At 38.8% G+C, this 21,069-nt stretch overlaps 1 protein-coding gene across 2 annotated transcripts in view; it reads right to left on the bottom strand.

Annotated features, from left to right (window-relative positions):
- Positions 1-21,069, bottom strand: part of ca10a (carbonic anhydrase Xa) — a 265,507-nt gene that overhangs the window by 152,494 nt on the left and 91,944 nt on the right. For both annotated transcript variants that reach the window (XM_044102569.1, XM_044102568.1), the window contains exon 3: positions 2,644-2,786. In XM_044102569.1, coding sequence (XP_043958504.1) covers positions 2,644-2,786 — 143 coding nt within the window. The remainder of the gene's footprint in view (positions 1-2,643; positions 2,787-21,069) is intronic.

Here is a 21,069-nt window from a genome sequence, read left to right as displayed (position 1 = left end):
TGACCTGACAGGTCATTCGCATCCAGTTTGAGAATCTGCTCAGCTGTGTAAAGAAGGATTAGTGTGAAATGTGCCAGTAGCTAACTGGCCAATACTGGAATATATTAGCCAAGAATTATCGCACTCCCACACAGTCTTTAGCGACAATAATGTTGCGTATTGAGAAACTGTATAATGATGATGCATTACACAGCCTTAAAGAGAACTACTGACCTGGGATTTACATGGATTGCTACACTAGTAGTGCTAAACTAAAACCAAACCAGACCATTTTTGTTGCAGAAAATGGTGAAAGTTAAATAGGATATTAAAATTATTCCTGGTGGTGTGGCTGTAGCCCTGATTGTGGGAACAAAGTCAGGTAACGTATGTAAAAGTACTATGGTTTGTGTTGTTGTCCAATCGTGTGGAGTAAGTTAGATTTTTTTCAAGTAAGTGTTTTCCTATTTAGCTAAATTTATTCATGAACATCTTTCACAATTTTGGGACTTGTTGCAATGTTTGCGGCCGCACATGTGATCGGGTGAATTCCTGTAGGGTTAGAAGGTTCACCAATTTAGAAGAATAAATGTGTGAAATGCTAAAATCATATGCATGCCTTAAAGCCTCTCTTACTAAAAAAAATATTTCTCATGATTTATTAGTTAAAATGTTAACCTACAAAAAAAAAAAAAAAAAACATTTTTTTTTCTTTTATTGCTTTTATTTTAAGCAATGAAATAAGACAGAAGACGGATTAGACATGCCTTAATCTTGGCCTGATTTTTTTGTGTCGCCTCCAAGCGAACCGGGTTGGGTCCCCGAACCCGTGGTTCTGAACCTCCCGTTGCTCGGCTTACTTATGGGAACATTTGTTGCATCCAGCTTTAAAGGTCCTCTCTCCAGGGAAATTGTAACAATCCTCAAGGGCAATCTTGCAGAGGAGGTGAATTGTCTCATTGAATCGAATTATGTTTTGGTTTTATTCCATTTTAGCTCTGAGATCACAAAAGTCCATAGATTTATTTATATTTACTTTATCCCTTCATCATATACACATTTAAACAAAGGGGCCCTTTGTTTATATGTCATAATGCTAGTCAAGCATGTTGCACACATATGTAACACAAAGCATTTTGTCTCAGTGAAGCAACCAACCATAGAATCAACAAATGTGTTCAATAAGCTCCTAAAAGTTAGTTTCGGCCCTAAAGATTAATAGATAAGTGTGTTAAAAATGAGTTCTGCTGTGCTCTGCATTCTTCTCAGAAAGTAGGGACAAATAATTGAAACGTTTCAGTTCATAGAACATATTGTTATGCATTGTCCTCATAGCATCACTAAAGTAGTTCTGAGGCTGCATGGTGGCCTTTTAGAGAACCGAAGAGAAGAGAAGCAGAGGGAACTGTGAGGCTTTTCACCTTTCTGTATGTGTGCATCACGGTTTCCATTACAAAATAGAAAGGGCAGTGAAATAATCAGTTACAAACCAAAGCCAAGGCAAGAGACCAATGTGTGGAGTAAATAATTTAAACCATTACATTTTTCATTTTAACTACTTTTTGTGTTTGTGTTTTTGACTAGCAGTCAACATGAACTTTAGAAATGTCACTCCACTGCTGCTGTGTCTCTGCAGACAATAATAACTGTTCTAATGGCTCCAAGATGTTCATCCCTGCTGACATCCTTAACAAATCATCAAATTACTTAATTTGATGAGGACACTTTATAAGTGATTACGTTGAGAAGTAAACATTAAATTAGCCTCCTCTCTCAACCTTCTCCTAATGCAGTCAGAAAATCGTCGCTCCAGACAACACACATGTCCGCTGCTCTCACAAAACTGTAAAAGAGGAAATAGTTTCTTTTTTTTTTTTTTTTGGATTATACAAATGAGAAACTCTTTGTTTACTATTTAATTGGCACTTTGTTACTCAAATGAATTTTAAAAACCAAAGAATTTTCAATGAGACCGCTCAAACAGCAGCCCAAGGATTCTCTAAGCGTCTATTCGGAGATCTGCTAAAGCGAAGTGAACTTACAGTTCAATGTGCCAGGGGTGGCTATCTGCAATGTGTGCTGTGCATTCCATTGTTGCTCAGGGCCAAGCTTGTGCTGGAATACAAACATAACCCACTCGAAGCATTAATCTCAGCATGCAAGTGTGCACTTTTGAAGGCAACCCATCTGTGGAGGCTCCCCAATTAGCTGCTGTCATATGGCTCACGATGGAACAGATTTCTGTCTTTGGAGTGTCACTATACAGGAGGAAATAAAACACCGTATTCTCAACTAATCTGCTGTTAGGCTGCAGGATTTTATCTGCAAAGCCCTCAGGATCAACTTTAAGCTTTTCTTCAACCGGAGCACGACTACTGTCTGCTCTTAAATACGTGAATTGTGTTGCACTTTATCTCCGAAGGGAGTGCTGTTTACACAAATAGCTCAGATTGTTTGCCAGCACAAGCAGAAGTCGAGATCATCAATCAGGGCCTCGCAACTGATACAATAGCTTGTGAAACGGCAACCGACACCAATGGCTTGAGAACAGCGGAGCGCTGCGTCCGAGAGGACAAATAACAACGGAGCAACCGGCTGCAGAAGGCAACGCATTCATCAAACGGACAGCGGAGATAACGCCCGGCTTTGCGTCCACGCGTTTACCTTGCGTCCGCCTGTGTTCAGCTTTATGGGGGTGAGGAAGGGGTCGAAGATCATGTGGCTGGTTTCTATGTTGACTGGCGACTGCCTCTTCCCGACAGAGCACAGGTTCCAGGCCGAGTTTACCAATCCCCAGAAGGACGGCACTGAAACACAAACAGATTTACAAAAAATGTGAATGCTTGAGTGAATGAGAGACAAATTCATACTTGCACAAGTTGATCAAAACAGGACCTGAATCCTTGGATAATATTTGTAACAACACCACATTCGCTGGCACACGTGGACATTCGGATCAGTACCGTAGTCTTTAAAAGCTCAATGTATGCATCGTTGTAAAGTATTTAACCAGTTTTCCTTTTATGCTTTAGCTCATCAATACACACACAAAAAAATTGACATTGATTAGCAGTTGTGGAATAACTTACTGAAAAGGAAAAAAAAAAGCTATCCAGCCTAACCCACATTCTGTGAAAAATAAATTATCCACTAACGTCCAAACTGTTGGTTCCACAGGAAAAACCTCCATCGAGTCTATGCAGTAATCTTTTACATCTCTGTGGCTCATAATTTTGGCCTGCTATTGCTTTAATTTAGTGTGAGCATTTCCCAGCATGAGCTCCCCGTTAAGTTAGGCGAAGCCATCTCTCTTTTTTTTAGAAGGCCTATAAAAAACAAAAAAAACAAAAAAAACCCATTATTTTCTACCTGAGCTTTTCTGTAGTGGACTTGTTGGTGGCCTTTCAATCATTTCTAAAATTTTTGTTGCAAAACCAAGCCGTGTTAGCATGATTGCCAGTATAAATATTTGTTTCTGAATTGTTAGGTCTACACTAGATGGAACAACCAATTCATTATTTTCATCTTCAGTATAATTCTTCATTAATTTTGGTCAGGTAGCCTCACAGAGATACACCCAGTGACACAATGTCATAAAACAGATGTAAAGTGATTAAAATTCTTGGCACATAATCCACAACTTCACACCTAGTGTTCAAAAAAATCTTTTTAATTTTTTTTTTTTTTTTTTTTCCACAAACAGTGACAAGATCTACTGACCAGCACCTATATGGGACAGCCTAAAGTAACTGTTAGCTCCAGCAGACTAAACAGACTCTTTTGACTCCTTATGTTCGTCCTCACCTTTCAAGGTTTTTTTAATTTATTTTTTTATTTTTAAATGTGCTACTTGCTTTCATCCATAATCGTCGTTTTTTCAATGCTAGCTCTCTCTGACTTTCAATAAAAACCGAGAGCTTTAGAAAGGGCATTTTAACCACAATGAAACAGAGATAAGACGGCATTTCTTAACTAGCTTTGCCTTTATTTAGAAAGAAGCATGGAGTGTTTTAACTTAAGCCTACTTCATGTTTTTCAGACAGGTTTGAACCCAACTGATGTCATTCTGGCTTAGGCAGGGCTCTTGAAACTCATTTCAGTTTTCCACACAAAACAATGTGGTTGATCACTGCTGACTTGATAATTAACAGGGTGGGGGTGGAGCAATACATGCTTCACAAGAATGCGGTTTGGTTAGGATAATCTTATTAAATCTTACAAAATCTAATTTGAAAATTAGATTTTGCATTAGCTAATATCTTATTTCTCTTTGTGAGAATGTAGCATAAACAGGACTCTGTAAGAAGTCAATAATTTCAGCCTGCACTGTGTGCTACTGCGATTTAAAAGCAAAGAGAAGCGCTGTAGTGATCCATCCATCTCTCCATCCACTTGTCAGTGCAGTGTGACACAGGACTGGCATCTATTTTCAATAATCACTAGGTGGACTTAATCAATATCTGTACAAAAAAACCCGCCGTCACCCATACGGTTTTAGGAATAAAGTATATTTTTAGGTCAAGCACTAAAAATGAAATGTCATATTTGTCATGGTGACCCAATATTGGGAGTTAAAAGATATGACAGCCATATATAGCGTCTACTCATGTCTTGTCATCCTCTGTGCTGCAATGTTGCATAATATAGCATCCTGGTCAACTATTAACCTGCTAAACTTTGTTAAGGGCTGTTAATTGAGTCGCGTGTGTCTACAAGGCGTCCTCCATGTTTGGCGAGTTCTCGTTTTATTGACCGACTGTGAGACGCTCCGTTAGTGTAAAGTCAGTCAAACAGGCTGGTTTTGTAAGAGGATGCCAGCCTTGGTGAAGTGACAGACAGGCTGTAATTCCCTTATGTAAGACTTGGCCACCAGGACGAAGGATTCCATAGTTTTTCAGGGAGAAAGAATCAGATCCACATCAACATGAACTACTGCAAAACACAGATTTCAGCTGCTATTGTGGCTCCTCAAGTGTATCCCCCCACCCCCATTAGAACAACATAATAAGACCGAGATCACTCACTGGAATGCAAATTCCTCCGAGAGTTCCAACAAAAGAAGAGATAATTTCAAAAATATGCAAATACACAATGAATCAGAGGCATTCTGACACAGCGCAGCGTGAATTTAGAACTAAAGGCTCACGAAGTCAACAAGTCCTCCAGATTCTGAGCCAGTGTTTGTTTGCCGCGCTCGTCGGCGAGCTCTGCAGAGAAAAACACCAACTCCCTGTTCAGATAAAAGCATGGAGTCAAGAGAAGTGAAGTGCCAGCGTATTCATTTCTCCCTCTGCGAACACGCTGCAAGCTAGGGGCGGCTGCACATTTAAAACACTAAACACTAGCAAAGACCAAAAACAGGTATTTGTCACAATACATACGTAATGCGTTTCTGTGATGCAAAAAATTATAGTGCTATAAACAATTTCAACTTTCTGTAAAACACCTTTAATATACAACATGGATCCTGTGTTATACAACAGAAAAACAAGCAAATCTGTCAGAGAGGTTTCGGGGGGGGAGGGACTATAAATGCTGGTTGCATAAATGTGCACGGGCCTAAAATTATGATTTTAGAGTGACAAAATCAAAATGCCTGTTCTAGAATGATTTTTTTTTGCATTTGTTCATTTGTACCCTAAAGTTAAAAAGATTGTTGAGAGCTTAGAAAGGATCTAGAAATTTCTCTTTCATGAGAAGGGCATGAATCTTTTAGAGGTTGGTGGACAAAAACTGCAGCTCCTCTAAGATCAATTTTTTAATCTTTTATAATTTTTTTTGTTTTTGTGGGGGGGGGGCACAAAAGCAATTCACTTGTTGCATTTGAAGCAAAAAATTTGTCTTGAACATTTTGTATTTTCATTACCGTATATCTTATTGTTGAATTTTCTAAAGTAAAGACGTTTTGCCCTCATTTCTTTTTCTGCTACTCCCTCTAAAACTTTTTTTCAGTTGCCTTGCTTGGCATAATATCTTACAAGGCAAAAATTAAAATAGAGTTGACATTTGAAATAAAAAATGATAATTGACAAGATTATGTGTCACAAAAATCTATCATTTTACTAGGGGTTTGAAATCCACTATATGTAGATAATTTAATATTGCAAATAAACTTTGTTTCAACCTATTTTGAATATTTGCCATATTTACCGATCAAATGTCAAAGTGCATTTACCTGGAGCAGTTATGGTGCAATTATTTTATTACCGCAAATAAAATACCAGAACCCAGTTCAGTTAAGTTTATGGAAGCAAAAAACATTGCTGGATATTTTGTTTCTTTAATAATAACGTCACAAGCTGACCTTTTTAAACTACATGTTAATTAGCAACGACCTTTCAAAGCTTATTACATGTTTGCCAGAGGCTTATTTATTATTTATCCAAACTCACTCAAGTAATCATGCCACACACTTGCATTGTGTTGTCATGTGGCATTTAGTACCAAAGTGATTGCTGCAAAGTGCTCATTGTGATTTTATCAATCTGTTCGTAGCTTCTCGGAAAACATGACTGACACAGAGTTGAATTTGAACTGTAATTTAAATGTTTTGTAGAAATAGTAATGGCAGCTACCCTAAAATCAAACCTCCATGGTGTTTGGCCCAAAAATTAATGAGGGTAATCCCAGTTTATAACTTTCAGGAAAAGTTGCAAGTTGTAAATTCCTAAAAAAACAAAAACATCCATCCATCCATTATCTGAACACCCTTCTTCCCTAATGGGGTCGGGAGGGTTGCTGGTGCCTATCTCCAGCTGTGTTCCGGGTGAGAGGCGGGTTCACCCTGGACAGGTCACCAGTCTGTCGCAGGGCAACACAAAGACATACAAGACAAACAACCATGCACACACACACTCACACCTAGGGAGAATTTAGAGAAACCAATTAACCTGACAGTCATGTTTTTGGACTGTGGGAGGAAGCCGGAGAACCCGGAGAGAACCCACCATGCACAGGGAGAACATGCAAACTCCATGCAGAAAGACCCCGGACCAGGAATCGAACCCAGGACCTTCTTGCTGCAAGGCAACAGCTCTATCAACCGCGCCACTGTGCAGCCCCAAAACAAAAACAAAAAAAACAAAAACAAAAAAAAGGACACCAACTTTACATTTTATTAGGCAGTTCAAACTCTAAAGTAGCACCCTAAAAGGTCAACATAGGCTCATTGAGTAGCTTATTTGGAACAAATTGACTTTATGGAGGTAAATATGTAAGATTTTAAATAGTGTTGCCAAATTCAAGCAGATATTCCAAACTAATCAGTTTGGATCACATTTTTCCATGTCTTGCAACTTAATTCATTACTTTAAGGTTTAAACGGGAGACTAAAATCAACCTCTAGATATCGGTAAAGTTTACTCAAGCGCAGAACAACTGAATGACCATAAATTGGCACCCGGGAGTGTTTCTGGATATTTCATGTGTTAAGTAAAACGTGATAGGGTGGGTACGAAATATTAAAAAGGGTGTTGCAGAAAACCTGCTGTTACGTCATGGTTTTATTGAATTCAAACCTGCAAAATATCATATAGTAAATATTTTAATTCATATCTGTCTCGTCAAATCTCTTTTGCAAAACTGTAATGTTTCTAAAGAGCAAACTTTAACATTGGCCATAATTCCCTGCTTTAGCTTGGTGCTGGTTTTCAAAATGTTTTGCAAGTGAATACAGACTTCTGCTTAACAAAGAAATTCAACATTCAGAGGACTTTATTAGTGATGTTGAACAGACATATATAGAAGTTATTATTTTTGGACCTAAAGAGGAACGATCTAGAGTCAGTGCACAGCTTCAGTTATTACAACTAAAAATCAGCGATCAGGCCCGAAACCTGGGAGTAGTGATGGACTCTGACCTGAACCTTCAGAGCCACATAAAGACAGTTACAAAGTCGGCCTTCTATCAAGAACATTTCCAGGATTAAAGGACTAATGTCTCAGTCAGACCTAGAGAAACTCATCCATGCATTTATCTTCAGTCATGTTGATTATTGTAACGGCGTCTTCACAGGTCTGTCCAACAAATCAATCAAACAGCTGCAGCTGATCCAGAATGCTGCTCCTCGTGTTCTCACTAAAACCAGGAAGATAGAGCACATAACACCAGTTTTAAAGTCTCTCCACTGGCTCCCTGTAGCTCAAAGAATAGACTTTAAAATACTGTTGTTAGTTTATAAATCACTGAATGGTTTAGCACCACAATACATTAAAGATTTGCTGCTGTTGTATCAACCTTCCAGAACTCTCAGGTCTTCTGGTTCTGGTTCTGCTCTGCATCCCCAGAACCAGAACCAAACGAGGAGAAGCGGCATTTAGCATCTATGCACCAAAAATCTGGAACAAACTTCCAGAAAACTGTAAAACAGCTGAAACACTGACTTCCTTTAAATCTCAACTAAAAACCCATTTGTTTAGAGTTTTATTTGAAACGTAATCAATTGCAAATTTATTGCCGGAATCTGACTTGATGTTGTGTTTTTATTGTTGATTCTATGTTGCATCGTGTTTTTGTGTTTGATTTGATGTAAAGCACTTTGAAATGCCTTGCTGCTGAAATGTGCTATACAAATAAAGTTTGATTGATTGATATATATATATATATATATATATATATATATATATATATATATATATATATATATATATATATATATATATAAGTCCTAAATATAAGTTACATTCATTTCTCAATTTTTACACACAAGCAAAAATCTATGAGCAAGACATTGTTAGGTTTAGCTCCTTAAAACAGTCCGAATGATTGAACAGTGATATACAGGGGTCCATATTCATATGTCACACCACTGCTAACACACGGACATGCCACTAGCAAACTGTGATGTTTAAACATCAGACTAAGGACTCGTCATCAGCAGCCTCAGCAGTTCTGTCATGTATGAACAATCGCCAGCTATTTCACAGAGGCAAATACAGCAAGACAAAGTGGGAAAACATTAACATGCTGCGAGTCATGATTTATTAAAAAGCATTAATGAATTAGAGAGTAACATTGTTCATCAGGAATGGTGCTTGAGAGAACACAGAGGGAGAGAGAGAAGAGAGAGAGAGAGAGAGAGAAAGCAGTCTTTGGAAGCAGAATCCTTCATGAAAATGACAGGAAATCCATGTGCAGAATGGAAATAGGAGTGTGTGTGAATCGATCTATTATACCCGCGCCCCCTTTGGTAAATGTACACATAATTATTAGCCGTTGATAGATTCCTGAATGCAGCATCGGCGGCAAGGGATATCACTCACTGCTGTAAAAGGCAAAAGCTGCTCTGTCAATAATCTCCTCCTCTAGAATTGATACAGATATATTTCACTTAGAGCTCCTCACAAGTGTTGGAGCCACTTCCATTTCTTATTGGCACGCAGTAAATGCGGACAGGGATATATGGTGTGGCCTTTTGGAGATGTCACACCGAGCTGATTTATAATGTGCATGAGAAAAGGGCAATTGACGGTGGGGGGCTTTTTTTCTTTTCTTGCGTCGTGGGCAGTGTGAATCCATCTGTTTTCTTTAACCAATTTTGATTTTGTGAATCAAAAAACATTTTGGATGGATTAAGAATCAATGTAGAACAAGGTTCTCGGTCAATTTCTGTCATAAGGTGCCACACATTATTTTCGATGTGGAATTTCCAGTCCAGCTCTACAAAATGGCTCCGTCTCAGCGGCGACTCGGTTCAGATGTTTTGAGGGCCATGTTTCTTCAAATCAGTTCAAATCAGTCAGTTTGTTTCAAACAGTCCCCATTTTGTAAACACATGTTGCCTTTTCATCTGTTCCCACTTCCACTTTGTTTTGCTTTGTACCAACAGACAAATCTTTGCTTTATTTTCTCAAGTATTGACCAAGTTAGGAATTTTTATAAACCGTGAAGTTAGCCATACACCTTCTTTTTTTTTTTTTTTTACAGTCACTGTTGTTCTGATTCTTCTTTGGACAATATGTGAAATAGATTAAGATTTCCACATTCAGCTCAATTTTGTCGATAGATATTTATTCTATATTAATAAGTCATATCATTGCATATCCTTTGCAGAAAACTATGAAAACCAAAAACTTTGTGTAATTTTCTTTGATCTACAAAGAGAGTACAAAAACCATCATACCTGATAGCCAGTGTGAAACGGCCTGTAACAGATGGTACAAATCAATCAAAGGTGTCAAAGTGACCAGCTTCCACTGTTATGGTAAATGCTAAATGGGTGGTACTTGTATAGTACTTTATCAAGTCCAGAAGACCCCAAAGTGCTTCATACTCCATTCAGTCACTCACCCATCCAAGCCCACAATCTCACGCTGATGGTGGGAAGCTACTGGATAGCAGCCGCAGCTGCCTTGGGGCAGTATGACAGAAGCGAGGCTGCTCTGCCCCGCACCTACCTCTGACCACCATCAGGAGGCAAAGTGGGTCTTCCTCAAGGACACAACAACAGAGGTGGACAAAACCCCAACCAACGTCGCATTATTTAAAACACGGAGCTTAGATAAACACAAAAAGTCAGAAATTCCACATCAGCTGACAGTTCAGGAACCATTTTTGTGTAATTACCAATCATCAAAATCAGTGACAGGTTATGCTCTACAATGTACATAGGACACTCAAAATACTTTGTCTACAGTGGTTGTATTTTTTCCCACTTTAAAACTGGTTAACTCGTCTTCAGTCTTGTTCTTTGGTCATGTTATGTTCGTCTTCACATATTTTGCTTCTCTCTTCTCTTCCTGTGTGCACCTGCTTCCTTGGAACAAGTGGGATTTTTTTTAGTCCCAACTTAAACAGTGCTGTACTGCAGTAGCCACAAAACATCACATGTACAGTTTTGTTGCAGCATTTTATCTTTGGTTGCATAATTTTTTGTTATGCTCATGGATTATCTTGTCTTGGTATTCCCAGTCTTTGAATATTTCATGTTTGTAATCTTGTCTCTTCTTGGGCTATCGACCATAGTTGCTGGGCTTTGCTTGAAAAAGGCAGCCATTTCAATTTGCAACATCTGTAAAGTAGCAAACTCCACTGTTTTCACCGATTCCAACTGAATGAACGTCCTTCACAAAACAACATTGTCAGCGGGCGCCACTGCAGAAGGTGGACCTTGACTTCTCTGTGGGTGTGAGGCCATGTTTGGAGACTAATTATATGACTGCCATGTCTGGGTGACCCATGTGGCCTTATTAGACTTTGGGGTTGTACAAAAGGGATCCTAGGGGATTCCAGTCGAAGGAGACATGTGCTGGGCAATTAGACCTAACATTAATTACTTCCACAAGTAAGCATCTTACAGATCGCACGCAGGCGAAGAGCTACAGCCACTCGAATAGCAATAGGTAACTTGAAAAGTACATTAAGATCAGAAATCTGAGGACACAAATAAAAACCCAACACATCCTGTTTCCAATTGATGCAAATGAGATTAACATGGAAATGGATATTGGATACTGCAGAGATATGCATTTCATTACACAAATGCAGAGAGAGCATGAGCAAAATATCCTTACTTTGTTTACTAGATGTGGATTAGAAATTTGAAGGAGGATTGCAAGTTTTCAAACACATTTACACTTACCTTTAATTAGACGCTGTGTTGATTTCTATCAATTCACACAACCCTATGAGTAACTAATCTTAAAACCATTAACAGATAATACCTATCCCAAACATCAACCTAAACTCAACTCACCTCTTTCCTTAAACCATAACCACCACCCACAAAAATGATCTAAACATGTCAAAATATCGTGAAAAAGTTCAATATGCTTCAGTCACAAGAGGGATTTTGCTCAGTAGTACAATGTTTTCTTTTCAGATAAAAAAGAGTTAGCATTTTATTTAGAAGTCAAGGTCCCAGAATCTGAAGGAGTGGAGAGGCTTAGAATCCACATTACTTGAAGAATTCCAGACTGAAGTTTCTACACACTGATAATTTGTGTTGCCTTGTCATTAGCTGGTCTTGGTCCAGTAAGTTAGAGCGCTTACTTCCCTCTGATGACAAGATTCATGGAGTTGCACGTTTCATTTTTCATCTGTAATTGGGACCTGCTCACACTGCCTTTGGTACCAAAAGCTGGTTCAGGTACCATGATGTTACGATGATCGACTGGCCAGAAAACTGACCTGACCTGAGTCCTGTAGAGGACGATGACAGACACCGGACCTAACAATGCAGCAACCTGGTCGTCCATCACACCTCGGCGGTGCCAGAAGTTAGTCACTTCCATGTCACAACGCATAGCTATAGTAATTCATGCCCAACCAGGTATTTCCAAGAATTTGTATTTGTAGTGAATCTAGACAGAATCTACATAGAAGTTTTACCTCCCCCCCCACACACACACATATACTTTATGTACATGCCATCCGTCAAAGAGCTGGATTGTGTATAGCATTTTATTTTTTTATTTTTGAACATGCTGGGAAAAGTATGAGAGAAAGTGCATCCTTTTGTAACTGCTGATGCAAAGCTGGGTTGCAAATTGGCCCGCAGTTGGAGAGAGAGCAAGTATGAGGTACAGGGGACCTAACAGCTTTGGGATAAATGCTTACTTAAGCAGGTATGGAAAGCAACGTCTTAATGATAATGAATGTCTAAGAATGGCATTAAAAAGGCAATGTCACATTCAGCGAGCTCTCAATTTGAAACGCCGCTGCGGCGCTGTGGGTTCCATCGTGTTAACTCACCAGGGGGCCTTTTTATAGGCATTCTGGTGCGTCTCTGAACAGAAGGACACATGCTTAAACGTAAAGGCTCTGGACAGGCAGCAGGTGCAGAACATTTGCTGAAATGTGTCATTAAGGGAGGCAGAACTTATTTCCCCTCATTTTACGTAAAATGAATGTGATGGTAAAAGATTAACACTGTAGTAAACTCACCAAGAGATTAACAAGGCATTTGTGTTATATTACATAAGTCCTTTTATACATTAACTACATAACTACATTAAGTTTAAAGTCAAAATCTTTTATTCTTGACATTACGTCAAGATCCCCTACAATGAGCACTGGGGAGTGTTGCTGGCTACATCGATGTCAGAGTTTCTTTACCTGAGGTACTACCTCGATCTCGAAGAGTTCAGCCATGTCAAAAGGGAACACACTAATAATTATTTATATTTGATTGCATAAGTTTTTACACAAAGGATGGTGCAAAAATGAATGAAAAGTACACCAGAAGAGTAAAATGGTGTAAAACTAACTGGAAACACCATGTTCTGTTTTGTCAACTGTGTCTTACATGGGAAGGTCATGGTTGGTGTTGCTGTAAACTATGTTGCAGATAATAGTGGCTTACAGTATAAATAACTGTAGACTTCAAAGTCAATCACCTGACATACAACTAAAGGTGGCTTATGGCATGTGTAAGCAATCATCAAAATATCTAATCTGACACTAATTTATATAATATTAAATAAAGATGCCGAAGGAATTTATTTTGTGGGTTAGTTTTTGAGAGCGTTGCAAAAATAATACTGATTTAGACTTGCTAAGACTCATAACTACATGACTCAAGTTTTTTTTATTTATTTGTTGTTTTTTTTTGTGGGTGCCGCCAATAATTGAAAAAATAAGTAAATAAATCTCTAGGGGCTGCTGAGTTTGACAGAGTTTTGTTGAATAGCTGAAAAATGAGACCTTGCATACAAGAGAGTGAAATTATAAAGTGTGCACCTTTCAGTTGTTGAAGCAGATGAAAAACTAAATTAATTGTGTGCCAGAAACATAAAACTTGTCATTTAAAACTTAAGGCAGACTGACGAGCATCAATGACCGCTTCCTAAATCCATTTTTTAAGGATCTGGTGAATGTCAGCCACAAAATCAGTTTCATCAGCCGCCTACTAACTTCAAGTTAATGGCACTTAAAGGTTCGCGATCAGATTGTGACAACACATTTTGTCTTCTGTTATGAAACCCAGATAAGACACCATTGTTACTTCACATTTTTTCCATTTGTGACTTGCTACTGTTCTATCATCATATTCCATTTGCAGAGAGCATATTTGTTCAGGTCAGCTTTAATGGAATGGAATAGGAAGCATAGAAGACTGTAAACGGAGCCAAGCAGCCCTCTCAAGCTAATGCCAAGTACTCAGCTATTCCCCCACTAATTAATGACTTGCTTTAGAAAGCTTTGTGCCATCCCACTACTGCTTAGCTAAATCTCCTTTCAAAGTTAACAAATTACTAAAGCATCAACTATGTGCACAATGCTAATTTTCTCTTTTTTTCTCTCAATTTCCAGCACCACTTGATCACAGATATTGCAGCTATGATTAAATTGCTTTAAAGCAATTTGAATTTGGTAGAGATAAATGGATCTAAGATTCACTGCAGTTCTGTGTCACTGTACCGTAAGCATGATGTTTGATTTTGCGAGTGAATCTGGACACGCAAGGAGATGGCCAGTGACAGTGACTCGTGTTTTGGCTTGTTCCTGTGATGCTGGGCTAATCCTGCTGGCCCAGCACAGTGCAAAGGCCTCATTAGCAGCACCCAGTACACAGAGCAATAAACATGCCACTCAAGCTAACTCTTTTTGTCAAGTTCTTAATGGTGTGGAATATAAAAGCTGGCGGCCAGCAGAGGGTTTACTCTAGGGGGAGGAATAACAAATACACAGTCCCCGGAGGTGGGTTGAGTTGGAGGAAGAGGAAGTGAGCGCCACTCTGGAAGAAGGGAGGATATTTTTGTTGGGTGTTTTTTTTTTTCTTTTCTTTTCTTTTTTGTCTCTTTTACTGACAGTTTGTGAGCAGAAATTGTGTAGGAATATCATTGGGAATCAGGGAGATGAAGAATGCCCAAAATATTTCTCAGTCGGTGAATGGGAATTTAACATTAAAAGAAGTCTAGTAAGATTCTGGGCGACATTTTATTCGAAGGGGTGTACATAAGACTGACATAGTATTGTCATAAACACAACACAACATGATTATGAAGGAGTCTCTGTGAATGGTTATGACTCTTTGTCATGAAGTGTCATTCGGTAAATAATGACACTTTTAGTACACTTTTGCATTAAAAGTGTCATTTACTGAATGACACTTCAAGAGTCATAACCTTTCATGATGACTCATTCATGTTCATAACAGCTGACATGACTGTGTCATGACAGCCTTATGCACATCCCTTCAAATGAAGTGTTACCAAATTCTTTATGTGAGCTTGTTTTGGTTTAGGGATTGTGCATGCCATCCTCAGGAAGTCAGCAATGATTGTGAATAAAGTGTGTTTTTACTATTATTGCTCCCGCTATCCTACTCCATTGTGTTCCTACTGCTGTGTTCCAGGATTCCCAATCAGCGATGAAATCCTCTGTCGAATGAATGAGGATCACAAAACATTATTATGGCGCGCAGCAAAAAGTGTTGTAGTACATTAGCAGTTTGCCCTAATCTGTGACAGTCATAAACTCTGTTAATTACCGGCACATCCTTTGCAGCAGACTCCAGGCTTCATTTATGGGCCAACACCAAAATGATGGCGATTCCCTTGGCTCGCAGCAAACCCACTTCTCGCCTCAGGAGTTCTGCACTCGCAGACTTACCCCCAGTAGAGAAGAAAGAGACAGGTACAAGCAGAAACTGAGCCAGTAATTACAAACGCGTAAATAATAATAATAAAAAAAAAGAATCCACAAACTTCTGCCAAGTTGTCCTGGGGATAATCTGCTTTTCCCAGATAGATTTGCTGCAAAGTAATCTGCATTAACAAATGTGCTAAAACGTTTTCCGCCATTGTTGTCTTTGTGGAAGAGAGCTTGAATAACGGTTTCGAGTCGCAACAAAGGTTTTTAACAAGCAGACGAACCACGTAGCATGTCACAGTCGGAACAGAATAAGACTGAGCTCCGGCGTTTCTCTTCCATTTTCCCACAGCTTTGTGTCTCCATTTCAATCACAGCGGGGCACTCGACAGTCCATGTCATTACATTTTATCGTGGTCTGCTCGACTGCGCAGTGGGCATGTCCTGGCAAGAGAGTTCGTGGGTTTATGCAGCATTAAATCCCTGTGAGAATGAGCGGACCTAATCGTTGCCTTACTCTCTCCGGCCGGCTCGCGGTCTGAGCAACACTCGGGGAGCATCCGAGCCTACGCGGATGAACATGATTAAAAATCGCAGTGGCAACGAGTCCAAGTCCTCCAGGGGTCAAGACGAAGCATCACTTCAGAAAGGCAAGAGAGAGAACCCAGGAACAGGACTGGTATTAGTAAACAAGTCCTTTCATCCTTACATTCAGGTGGGGGGAAGCGCCAGAGTCACCCGCCAGTATAAAGCCTGGAGTGCAATTCATAGCCTGAATGAAACTAATTTTATCGTACAATTCAAAGGCTGAGGATTTTATTTCATTTATTTTAACTTTGGTGAAATATATTATGTTGTGTTCCCTGCATGAGACTCTCTTCCAGGAACTGATGTGATTTTCTCAGGCTATTTCTACCCCTTCCCCATCCTTCTGTGTTCTGTCTGATTCCCTCTGTGTTTATTTCTGTATTAGTAATAATAGTCACCTTCTCTCCAGTTCCCTGCACGTTTTTTTTTTTTTTTTTCCCGGTTGTACAGCCATTCTACTCACACCAGGATCTCACGTCAATTATCCACCTTCCCAGTAGATGTAATCCTGCAAGATTCTCCTTCGAGCTGCATTCTGTTTTCCTCTCTGCCGGTCCATCTTGGGCTCCTCTAGCTTTGTCGTTTCCAATCTGATGTCCTCTAGTTTTTCTTGTGACACAGTTCATGGGTTGTTGTAAAACTTTATTTTTTATTTTATTATTTTTATTTTTTTTTTTTACAACAGCCAGTTGTCTGTGGAGCTTCTCCACAATTTATGATAATTACGAGTCACAGCTCTTTAAAATGGTCAACAGCCAGGTTTTTTCTTTTTCTCTTAATTTCAACAAGAAGAGATTCAGAATTTCTCTACATAAAGTCTACAGTTTTTGTATTGAGGGACAAAACAGGCAACATTAAGGGGATCTTTCACTGATTTTTTAAAGAAATTTTGTATATTTTCTGTGTTTCTTAGGCTTTATTCAATTTCTGTGAATTTTATCATCTCCCACTGACTGCGAGGTGATTCAAATTCACTTTCACAAAGTAAATACTGTGAAATTACAAATTTATGGATGGAACACGGCGTTTAATCCAGGTGGAAGCTATCTCTGTTCTTCTCAAGCCTTGGAAGAGAAGCAAAATTTTGTCACAGTTGCAACCTTTGCGAGGTTTGTTACCTTTCTAGCATGCATACAAAGTGTAATTACTGTATACTTTAGTTTTTCTAGTGAAATTCACAATTTTAATTCCATGATCAGAGTCAAAGAGCTGAGAGTATAGTAGAAAAAAAAAGAAGTGGATTTCTGATGCAGCTATGACTGAAAGGCCAACCTGAAGCTAATGGAGCCACTCTTCTTTTTTTTAAATTCACTCATAAGCTTTGCATCAGCTTTTTATTGAAAAGAAGAAGAAGAAAAAAAAAAGAAACTTTAACTGTGAATTACCAGTGCTAATCTCCCAGGTAAGCGCCTGATAAGGTGCAGTAATAGAAATCATTGCGTCAGCTTTCATGTCTGAAAAAGAAATAAAAAAAACTTTTTTTTAAAAGTGGTGGGCGTGGGGGTTGAGGGAGGGGACTTCAATAGCAGGCGACGACTTCTTCTCAGGCTCATTTCAGAGGGGAAATATTAATAATGGTTTTTCTTCCACTCTGTCTGCCTCTGCGTGGGATGTTTGAGCCATTATGGCAGCCGAGTTACAGCATCAGTGCTGCTCTTCTCTCCTTATTCTCTACCCCACACCCACTCACAGACACATACATACATACATGCTGTCCCTGCTAATGAAGCGATGGAAAGTATTCGAGTTAAGGCTCTGGGCTGCGGATGACATTAAAGTGTCACACTCCCACTTCGAGTTCAACTTTGCAGGTAACAACAACATGATCCGTCAAAGATCGCCGCCGTGTTTTCTTTGCAAAAGCAGGCCAGAGGTTCTGGTGCGGCTGCAGCGCCTGTATGGGGCGCGGGATATTGCTGGAAGACGTACGAAAATCCTGGTTCGCAACGAGGAGCGCTTCATTTTTTTTCCTCTAAAGAGCAAGCCGAAAAATAACGAGTTTTGATTCAATTGTTTTGTACTTTTCACAAAATGTGAAAAGTGAAGATGTGTTTGAAAACAACATAAAAGGTGGATAGATATGTACCTGCCCTTTTCAGTTGTGTCTGTGGCCTGCTCTGTTGCATTTGAATTGAGATGGGTAAAAAAATTAAATTAAATAAATAAAGTCTCAAAATTAATTTGCACCATTTTGCATTTTGATTACAGATAGAGTGCAAAGCTGCATATATAATCAAAACAAGCACAGAGGCTCGTCCCGGCGGTCAGGGAGATATGTCATGCTTGAGTAAGCGCACCAGCATGTCGACTGAAAATATACGCAAAAGTGAAAGTCTGGCTTGAAGACATTCCACATTAATACGAAACAGTGTAAGATACTTTGGAATTTAGCAGCATGGGCCGAGATAAAAACAAAACAGAGGGTGAAACCTTTGGTGCAGCCTTTCGAATACCTTATTGATTTTATCCTCCAGACGTTTCTTATTTGGAAATTTTGCTTGAGATATTCTTGAGGAGTTGCGTATGAAAACAAAAGAGTACAAAAAGCTCATTCCAAATTTCTTCTAAAACTCTTAAAACAGTAGTGTCCTTCACCACTACTGACATCCCTGATGAGACGTGTACAAATCTGTGAGAAATGCATAATTCAACTGCATGTTCTCACACCAATGGCTGCGTGAATTCTAATGATAATAAGACACCACAATATTTTTCTTTGTCAAAGTCTGGCAGCTAAGGACATTTTTTAATGGCTAACAACAACCATATTTTAAAAAAAATAAAATAACTCATATTTTTAAATGAACCGATAATTATTGAAAACAGGGAAACTACTTGTCTGACCAATGACAGCACAAGTTGATTCCCCAAATATTTGTTTAATCTCATTTAAGCCCACCTAATGTTTTTGTCCCCAAATTTCACGCCGTACAGTTAGTGTTTGGCAACTTTAGCTTTAACAACATAAAGCTACATAATTTTAAAAGTTTAATCAGTAATACTTTTATAACAAATTTATGTCAGATCATAATTTATTGGTTAATGTGAAGTTGACATAACAAAGACATTTTGAATAATGTCAACTTTGTATTAAAAGTGTCATGATTTACCGAATGACACTTTGACAACAGTCATAAATATTCATGAAGACTTACTCATGTTCATGACAGATGTTATGTCATGTTCATGACAGATGTTATGTCATGTTCATGACGGTGTCATGACAGTCTTATCCACAACCCGTCAAATAAAGTGTTATGGCTAAAAGCGATATCATCAAGTCATAGCTCTAAAACAGCTGGAATTTTTTTTTTCTTCTGGAAACTGTGTAGCAAAAAAAAAAAAAAAATAGACAAATTACAGTGTTGCAGATTCAGTTCAGCCACCTTGAGATGTGGGGATTTTATTAATAGTCTTACAAATACATGGTGATTCTACTATTGACGTTTGTTTTAACCCCTCCACCTGGTAATCAGTGTTGTGCTCCTCTCTATTGTTTCTCCAGCAATACTGAGATTAAAAGTGATTGGAAGTAAAGCACCACACTGCCCCCTTGTTCAAATAAATGAAGAAAACTTATTTTTAAATGTCAAGTTGACAATTAAATGCACTAGAGTTGTATTTTTTATTTTTTTTGGTAAGCAAAAGATATATTTACTACAAATCAGAGAATTAGATGTGCATTTCTGAATAAAGCCTACACACACTCAGCCCTCGCTGTGCATTCAGATTTTATCTGTGGATGAAACATTTTGTCAGTAATGTTATCAGACATGCTGCGGGAGCCCCCGAGTTTACTAATGTACACCCCCATTAGTAAAAAAAAAAAAAAGGCATCTCAACAAAGAGATATGAACTGAGGTGAGAGAGAGCGTGTTACATCATGTCACATCATCCACGATGTGTTGGAGGCTTTCTCTTCAGGCAGCGTGGGAGTGAGAAGAGGGAGAACAGAGTCTTTTGCTGTTCAATAATTTGGTAACTGTACTCTGGTTAAAACAGACAGAAAAGGGGATTGTTACGGTGATTTTGTTCTCTTAAAAAGTCTGAAAGAAAGCTAAAAACATGGTCAGGGAAGGAGGGTTTTTTTTTATATATATCCCAGAACTACCAAAGGCTTATTTCTAGCTCACTTTTACCCCTGAATGGTTGGGACAATCCAATAAGGGCTTTCGTGTCAGCTGTCTTCCTGCTTGGTAACTCGCGTAGCAGCTGGAGCTGCTGGCATGTTTCAAATTTTCCCTACAAACAGTGGCATGCTGATCCTTGCTAGTTGCATCCAGACTGCTAGAAACGGATGCAGAGACGGTGACGGGGAAGCCGTTTTCTTTGCAGCTGCAGCATTCCCACGATCAGGCTTTGCTGCGCCACCATTCGTGGTGTGAATGAGATGCATGCATGTACTGAGAAGAACACGGATTTTCTCTGCTGCCACCAACTCAATGGAAGGGTGAGGACGAATGGTGTGAAGATGAGAGTGAGCAGCAAAACGCTTTACTCACAGAGCCATAAAAACATATTCCCCCCTCACAGATTTTTCTTTTTGCTATTCAATCATTTCTAAATATTTCACACACTTCAACAACTTTTTGTATGAAATAAATATAACCTGGACAAATACAAAATGCAACAATGGAAGAAAAGCTACTTTGGCCAACTTGTACCCATGTGAAAAGGTCATGATCTGTTAAATCTAATGATTCCTTAAGACGGCACTGAAGGAAACAATTTCCTTTAATATCTGAACTGCCAATACGTGCTTTAAATACCAGTGAATGAATTCTGGCAAAATTGTTTTAAATTAAATTAGTCATACTACAAGTATTTCGAGGATGAACAGCTTGTATGTCAATTGGGCTTTAATCTAGACTTTGACAAAACTACTGTAAAACCTTAATTTTCTGTTATTTTTTTCCCAGAAGTATTCAGAGGTGGACTTGTGGCAGAACACAAGAGTATTGGATATTAAG

This window comes from Gambusia affinis, linkage group LG20, assembly GCF_019740435.1.
Source record: "Gambusia affinis linkage group LG20, SWU_Gaff_1.0, whole genome shotgun sequence".
NCBI lineage: Eukaryota > Metazoa > Chordata > Actinopteri > Cyprinodontiformes > Poeciliidae > Gambusia > Gambusia affinis.
This window is presented reverse-complemented; position numbering and strand designations above follow the sequence as displayed.